This window comes from Lampris incognitus, chromosome 1 (assembly GCF_029633865.1).
Source record: "Lampris incognitus isolate fLamInc1 chromosome 1, fLamInc1.hap2, whole genome shotgun sequence".
Taxonomy (NCBI): Eukaryota; Metazoa; Chordata; class Actinopteri; order Lampriformes; family Lampridae; genus Lampris; species Lampris incognitus.
In genome coordinates, this window is record NC_079211.1 from 122,753,413 (window position 1) to 122,762,370 (window position 8,958).

Below are 8,958 nucleotides of genomic sequence, written 5' to 3' on the forward strand. Positions count from 1 at the left end.
CGGAAGATCGATGTTAAATCAACCAAACTCACCCTAGCGTATTCACGTTGGAAGCGCGTGTTTTATGATACCTCGAACACCGGGGCGGGTGGAGGTGGATGAGCTCGTTTTCAGTACTTTTTTTGCGAAATTAATCCAATTGACGGGAACGAATTATTCTTTAGCGTTATTGGGTTAACGTTGTCAATGTAATTAAATGCGAAAAGTCACATAACACAAACGCGATTTCAGACTAATCTTCCAACGAGTTGTAATGCTGGCTAGTGACGCCTCTTCCTAGGTGAGGACCGTTGACTAACGAGGACGACGGCGTCTGACTGCTGGGCCGGAGCAGAGAGGAAGCAGCTCTGGCACCAGTTTAATCTACTAGCATAGCTGACGAAGTGGAGCGGAGTGACAAGTTAGAAAAAACTTCGATTTATCGAAAACAACAACTCAACAACAACTCCAAGACGTATTCACATTTCTTCAACGACCTAAGTTCGCCACGATGAGCTTCCTGTTGTAAGTGTCCCACTCGTAGTTTGAGTTAGCTAACCAAACCTAACGTTACACATAATGAGACCGAAACAGCCAAAGCAAGCAAGTCAGTCGGTATTACTGTTAGAAATCTGCTCGTTACCAGCACGGAATACATTTATAACACTGATATACGCATTTTATGCACGCTCGTTTTTGACGAGACGTTTGCGCTAGCTAGTTAACTAGCCTAACTTCAACTTGTGTTTAGTTAACTAGGTGCTAGCTCAGCGAGCTTGCTAATTAACAGCAGACAACGTAAAAGAGCCTACATTAACTACTTGTAAAGGTTCCGTTTTGGTGCGACGTTGCAAGTTGATTTCCTCGTTATTGTCGTCCTAATCTTATCGGTTACTTTTTTAATGTTTACTCCTGTTATTTGCAGTTGCTTTTCAGCAAAACTGTTCTGTTATATTTTGAGGCAAATTGCACCAATTTGAACGAGTTAACGTGATCAGCCATTCCTTAGAGATGGGTAGAAAACAAGCCAAACCATCCTGCTCTGTCAGTTTCACGTGACTATTGAATCTATGAAACGACGTGGGGATCACTGTCTCCAAAGTAGTATCAAAAGTCTCAAATGTCCATCCTTAGTCTGACTGAATTCATTTAAGTATTCACAGGAAGGACCCTGGACTAGTAACATTTTTATTTCAATGGCAAATGGACACATCTACAAATACCAACACACTTCTGGTCTACATCGACTGTTATTAGATGACTGCTTACTTCTACGGCTTTTGTACTGTAGTGGCAATCGCTCATCCAAGACTTTCAAGCCGAAAAAGAACATCCCAGAGGGATCCCATCAGTATGAACTACTGAAACATGCTGAGGCAACCCTGGGTAGTGGGAACCTGAGGCAGGCTGTAATGCTACCTGAAGGAGAGGATCTCAATGAGTGGATTGCTGTTAACAGTAAGTTGATGAATTAAAGACACTAACTTTTAACAGGAATATCACACACTGTGAGAACTATCTTTTAGTTTTAGTAGTAGTAATAATAACCCAGCACTGTTAACAAGAACTCATTTATACAGGAAGTAATAATTGAATCTTTAATGTTATTAAGGGACACTGCCAGGTGTTTCTCAATAGAATGATCAGCAGACCAACTTCATGCATATACAGTTGGTTTTTAACTTGCCAAACATTAATGTACAATAATGTCACTCATGTCTACCTTTTACTTTGTTCATGTGCCTGTGGGTTTTCTCCTTGTCTGCACTTTCAGCCGTGGATTTCTTCAATCAGATCAATATGCTTTATGGCACCATAACAGAGTTCTGTACTGAAACCAGCTGCTCAGTGATGTCTGCGGGACCAAGGTACCCAGTAAATGTTCTTTCCATCCATGCTTTCTCATTTTGAGTGCAATAGTTCTGAATACTTATTTTTTGCAGTTTAATAGTTTTTAGTTTCACACTGACATGTTTCTACAGTGATAAGCTAGCTAAGAGAAAACCTTGCTTGTTAGTTTACAAAGTACTGTAGTGCAAGGAGCAGGCTAAAAACCAGGTCAAACTGGAATAGATGGTTTTGGTTCCCTTTTGATTGCTACTACTTGCGCAACATAGGTGAGAATAGCACTTCTGCATTAAAGTGTTTAAATTAATTTTACTGCAGGCAAAAGCGTTGTTTACATTTTGACTGAAGCATATTAAGTTGTGTTGCTATTAACAACTTAGAAATCTTTAAGTTTGTGATTTGGCCCTATGTATATTAAGGGAAGCTCTTGTGCAGATTAATGCTTTGAGATGATTCCAGGAAAGAAGGAACTTGTTCAGACCAAACCAGTGTACAAACTATGCTACACAAGGTTGAAGTTCTTTTGTTTACACTATTTTTTTTCAGCCCTACAACATTGTCAACCAGGGCTTTGTACATTTGTGCACTGCTAAAAGTCAGCACAATTTAAAGCATAATAGACTGTGGGTATTATTGACCTGAAGTTGCATTGTAATTTGAAACCAGTAAGTAACATCATATGGCTGGACAGTGACACCAACTCTTAAACTGTTGTTGATTTGTGATCGGCATGTCAGGTGTGTGGTTGCACACATTCCTTTATGTAACCCTGCTGACAAACATTAGCACTGTAGCAATAATGCCTTCATTTTCTATTAACAATGTTGATAGTTAAGTTTTTACCATCAGCTTTGCTTTTCCGCAGTATGCTACTGCAAATGCCGCCCACCACAGCAAGCCTAGTAGACACCAGTTTATGGTTGTATTCGCACTTTTATACTAAGTAAATTCAGTTGATGCAGTTTTTTTATGATAAATAGCAATTATATTCTTAGATATACTATGATGTTATTGGTCAATAAAGAGCAGGATAAGTGGTTCGGATAATGGATGGATGAATGGATGTATTGAATTAGATTTGATCAAACTGTGACCATCAATTATTATTTGATGATAGAACCATAGTCCTGTTAATTGAAATTAAGGCAATTTAAACTACTATTTCACACTCCTTGTAAATGCCATGCAGACAATGGGGAAAACCCTCTGTTGCTGATTAAATTGTGAGCATGAGGCTTATTGTGATGTTTCAAAATTTGTGCAAAATATTCATCTTAGTGAAAGTAGTTTTGATTAATAGAGGTGGTTTAACTGGGAATTGTGAAACATTGTTAATCCGTTACTGTCATTCAGGTCATGTAGCAGTGGCTTAATTTACGGGGTTTTGTATACAAAAAGAACAAATCATGTGTCTCACATGGTTCAGAACACTCTTCCCAGAGGATCGTCTGAATGTCACATGGCAAGAAGAAAAAACAGAATAATACTTGGCATGTGGTCCCAGTAGAGGCTGTTTGTTAGAGCTTTTATGCTTCCTCTGTTTTCTCTTCTCTCAGACTGTCTATGTTCAGTCTGTAATCAAGAGGAAGAGGCCTCGGTTTACTTCCTGTTAACATAGTCACAATCAAGAATGTGACTGAAGATACATTTCTCTTTCCGCTATTGCCTGTTTTTAGCAACTGTCATTACATGGCAGAAGTCTCAAACTTCTCCCGAATGATGCTTTGTTTCTGTTGAATAAAGGCAGTGGCATATAAATGCATTTCCTTTGTCAAGCTTAGGCAAACTGACTAACCATCGACAGCCCAGTTGATAAGTTATTTATACACCAGGAGGTGTAGGATAATTTCTAAGAAAATGCACCATGGACAATTTTCATTCAGCTTTAGAATGTTTTTTTTGTTGCTGTATTGTGTCTTAACACTAGAATTTGAAGCAGTTGGATCTACTTTTTTCAGGTTAAGCAGAATCAAATTTTAGATTTTTTTTTTTATGATGAACTTTACTTTGGTCTGAGTTGGTTTCTTTATTTTACTCTCCGTAGATATGAATACCACTGGGCTGATGGCACCAATATTAAGAAGCCTATCAAGTGTTCTGCTCCCAAGTATATTGATTACCTGATGACCTGGGTGCAGGATCAACTGGATGATGAGACACTTTTCCCCTCTAAGATTGGTGAGTTTGGAGGGTTTTTAACTCTAATTAAATCAGTGCAATTTTCACAGACAAACCCACTGATCAACCTGTTTATCAGATGCGATCAATGGTTACAATTCCACATCTGTTTACAGAGTAGTTCATGTTAATGCCCAAGTGCAATCTGTATGTCAGGTGGCTGGCACAAACTTACTTTTTAAGCTTGTGCGACTTACAAATTAAAGAGATTAAAAGTGGACATTAAAGTACCCCTCCAGACAGGTTTTAAAGTTTAAAAGTACTCAGAGATGGTTAATATAATATAGTTTAATATGGGTTTCCCACATAAAAGTAAAAAGAGAAAAAGAAAAAGAAAATGCTGAAAAGGGACTAGAAACACATCTACTCTTTCTCCCTCATTGCGCTTTGAGTGGCTGTTGCAGCTAGAAAAGTGCTATAAAAAATGTAACTTGATTGATTGATTGAGAAATTCAGGCTCTATTAATATGCAAATATCACAGGCCTCATGCCCCGCCCATCTCCGCTGCTTGCTCTAGGTTGACCCGTGAAAGAGCGGTGCACATCAAGATGGTTAGTGTTAGAGCAAACATTGGAGAGATTCAGCCATACATGTTTGAGCCTCAATCAGACCCAGACTCAAACTCTGTTGTGCACCAAAATTGGCGACTAGCAGATGTACCAAAATAATAAGTGTAGTTAGCATCTTTTATTTACGTTGTTTGTTAGCTTGTAACAGGCAGTGGCTGACACAGCAGTGGTTGTGAAACATACAATAATATCTGCTATGATGTTACAGTGTGTTGACATTGTCACATTATGTAATTGTATACCAGAGGTCTAATCAAAGTTTGCAGAAAGATATATTTCATCTGGCTGAGATTTTTACATTACATGTAATATCTGTTTATCTTGATAGCCAACCAAGTTTGCCTGAAAACTGGCTCATTGGCAGTAGTCTAAAATTCAAAACTACCAGGATGTCAGGGTGAGGCGACCCACACCGGAGGGGGGAATCCCCTGACATCACTGCCACCACTCCGTCAACCCTTGGGGTGCACGACGGACGCCTTTAGCGGCGCCGCCAGAGCAGGGGGGACCTGCGCAAGCCTGGTCGGGATCAATGTCCATACTAGAAAAGAGGTTTACATTGCACACTGCGTAGTTTTTCAGGTGAAAAACCATGCACCTCGGGCCACTGTCATAATTTCCTGTGGCTGAACTTTGAAATGTTAGCTAAATATATAGTTTACAGTTTTACTATTACCAAACAACTAGCAGCAGCTTGCAAAAAGCTGACATAGTTAATGCTATTTATAAGTCACAAAGATGAGATGTATTACATGCAGTAAGCTTTCATTTGAATGTTGGTTGAGTAAAAGAAATACATAGCTTACATACTGACTCCCGCTCACTGTTGCAGTGCCAGGATAAATAGTGGGCACAGCATTAGACTTCAAAACGAATTTCTTGTGAAAACCCAGTGACTTTTGCATTAACTTATGGAAACACTTCTCACTGAAATGAACATTGCAGACACGCAGTCCCTCCGGGTTTGTAGGCATGTAAGCCTGATGTCTGTAAATAAATTACAACCATTTCAGCAGTATAGATGGATTTTTTTGGTAGACAGTGGAAGGAAGCTCCAGGGTCTGGTTCACATGTAAAAACTGCACACTGTATTTGCTGTCAAAACTTTCACCATGCTAATGCAAACTCGCTCTCTGTACTGATAAATCTGCTCTGTGCAGGAGGTTTCAGGTTTCTTTGCTTGCCCTGCATTTGCATATTAGACAATGATTGGCTTTCGGGTTTGTGACATACCAAATCTAGTTTACTTGGGGTAAGTTTGAATCTCAGTGCACAGACATCAGTAGAGTAGAGGAATGTGAAAACACTGCTCTAGTGAGGAACTTTGCACAGATACAAGTCAGTATAGTCAAGGCCAGACATTTTAGGGGACACAAACATAAGAAAACACATTTTTGAGTGGAGGGGTACTTTAAAGATAAGATTACAGAGACAAACACAAAGCATCTAAGGGCGTCAACTTAGTCAGAGAATAAAAGTGAGTTTTAGGTGGGGCCTTAACAATTCTATGTTGGGGGCAGTTCTCATAGGAAGGATAAGGGGAGTTTGGAGGCTGGGAACACAAAAGCAAAGCACAGTCTTCCTCTTGTCTCAGTCTGGACAGGGGGGCACCAAGAAGTCCCTGGTCAGAGGACCTTTGGGTCAAAGGGTCAAAGGAGTTAGAAGAAGTCTGACATGCAGTAAGTAATTGAAGGCTTAAAAAAAAATCCAACAGAATTTCTAAAGTGCAGAGAGCCAAGGGAGAGCAGTATGTGTGTGTGTGTGTGTGTGTGGGGGGGGGGGGTTACCGACTTTTGCTAGCACCAGTTAGGAGCCTAGTGGCCATAATATGGGCCAGTTGGAGGTTGGCGGGGATGACTAAATTCAATGTGTTACAATAGCCTAAACATCAATAACAAGTACCAAACATGGAGAGGTTAAACCATTCTTGCCATTTCACATAAAGCATCCACTTGCCATATAGTATGCTTCGCTGCCCTTAAGTCCGCCTTTAATTTCTGTCTGGCACAACCTTGATGATTTGATGTGCTTCCAAAATGACTGCAGTCAGATGGTAAAGTTGCAAAACAAATTAAGTGATGTGAAATTGCATAAGGAACACATGTTGGAACCTTCTTGTTAATGTAGACAATGACAAAATTTTTAAAATTCATATGTAAATTTTAGGATTTTGTCAGTCTTATTTGCGTACATGAACATTTCATTTGACTCTGATCTTTGTTCTCACTGCGTTTAGAATAGCAGTCTGACTTTAATTGACACTGATACTTTTCTTTCTTCACAGGTGTGCCCTTTCCCAAGAACTTCATGTCTGTGGCCAAGACTATACTGAAGCGCCTATTCAGGGTTTATGCCCACATCTACCACCAACATTTTGATTCTGTGATGCAGCTGCAGGAGGAGGCCCATCTCAATACCTCCTTCAAGCACTTCATTTTCTTTGTGCAGGTGAGACTACAAAATACTGATGTGGGATTTTCTCACTTCTGTCTATCTTAAAGAATTTAAAATTCGGTAGGAAGATTGTAACATGGCACATGATGCATGCTTTGATCCAAAACTCTAAGTAACATTGTTTTTTTATATATGCATGGGAAAGGTACCCCAGTTTAAATAAAACCCTCAGCCTTTGCAGTGTTGGTGCCATGCCCCGCCCATTGACTATACATGATCAGTAGTAGACAGTTGCAAAGAATGTTTATACAACTGATTTTATGATAGGATGCAGTGAAAGATATATTCTAACTTCTGTGTCTGTCCTCTAGGAGTTTAACCTCATTGACCGACGCGAGCTTGCACCCCTGCAGGACTTAATTGAGAAGCTTGGATCCAAGGACAGATAAATGCTTCAACTTACATCTCCCTTTTTTTAAATGTTCGCTTCTCCCCACTCCCTCTGTTACTGCTACCTCTGTGACTTTTAGTCTCAAGTCTCAAACTCTGTGCCTTGTTCTTTTTACTTCCTTAGCTTGGACAGTTGAACTGAACCATACTTTACCCATTCTTCCTTGTACTGGTCTTTCAACTTGTCTCGGAGCCTTTCGTTTCATGATAGTCACTTTAGATCAAATACCAGAGTGTAGTACAGTAAAAAAAAAAAATTTCACAGGGTCGTGGTTAACAAATTGGTAATGGGGACCTACTACTTCTTAATTGGACCAAGGGAATTTGGGAGTTGAAATGAAAACCAGCTTTTTATCCTCTCCAAAAGTTGGGATATAGTATTAGATTTGTCTGAACAATTTCCACATATTTTTGATAGGCAAATTGTGTTTTGAGTTTAATTGTAGCTATTGCAATTAGGCTAGCATTGTAACAGTACTATGTTTTTATGATACTTGCTTCTTAGTGTTGGGTAGACAGGGAGAGGAGAAGGGGTTGGCATGTGATCGAAGTCACTGGAGTTGGCTTAATCCACACCATCGTGACAATGCAAGTGCATGCATGGCATGATTTTTTTTCAAGCCTAACCTGAGAGCAGACTTTTTTTATTGTTTTTTTTTTTTAGTGCTGTCTGTCATAAGCTTGTGTGTCGTAGAACTCACTGCTCTATGATTTGCAGGCACATAGTCAGATTATGTGACATAGAAAAATAGGTGATTGTGAGAGTTTTGGTCCCAGAAACATCCCAAGAAAACATCTCTATATAATACATTTTGGCTATTTGAATTTGGTGTTTTGAATATTGTGTTTTGCACTTTTTTATTTTGAGAGAAAGGGGTTATTGAATTAGTAAAATTTCAGATGTTGGTTGTTGTCAAAAGCAATACTACACATTTTATATGCTTAGAATCAATATTCATAAACACTGTTAAGAAAAACATGCATTTCCATGTTTACCTCACCACATGGAAGTTGTATTATCATGAACCATACAGTGTCATGTACTGAAAATTAACAAATGTCAAATTGAAAAGTAGCAGTTTAATGTGAACTTTATTTTTACTGTAATTTCAGTCATACAAATTTCTGTGGCGCCCATTAATTGTGCAACTCTATCCCTTCAATGCTGGTACTTGATTGTCACATTCAGAGTTCTTTGTATTAGCTACTTTTCCCTGTAGCCCTCAGGCATTGAAAATTTTGCAATAGCTGATGCTGCATCTGTGCACATGGATGACTGATAAGAGATGTATGTAGTTTTTTCACAGATGTATTTGTCCTATCAGTGTACGTACAATTGCAATGGTCCTTTCCTGAGCTCTTTATGGCTATAACAGCAGTGCTGTTTGGGGTGCCATATTGTCACAAGCTCATGTAACTTTAATTCTACATTCATGAAAATACACCTTGAATGTTTTTTTGTAAAATGCAAGAAAGGGGAAGGGAACAGGTTTCTATCCTAATTAATGTTGAACTTAAATTGATTTCAGACAATCATGG

At 39.1% G+C, this 8,958-nt stretch overlaps 1 protein-coding gene across 1 annotated transcript; it reads left to right on the forward strand.

Moving 5' to 3' along the window:
* The first annotated feature begins 76 nt into the window (after positions 1-76).
* On the forward strand, positions 77-8,718 carry mob1a (MOB kinase activator 1A). The gene is made up of 6 exons (XM_056297704.1): positions 77-504; positions 1,271-1,437; positions 1,754-1,847; positions 3,872-4,005; positions 6,860-7,023; positions 7,341-8,718. The coding sequence occupies exons 1-6, from the start codon at positions 491-493 to the stop codon at positions 7,416-7,418; spliced, it is 651 nt and encodes a 216-aa protein (XP_056153679.1). The 5' UTR covers positions 77-490; the 3' UTR covers positions 7,419-8,718.
* The last annotated feature ends 240 nt before the right edge of the window (positions 8,719-8,958 follow it).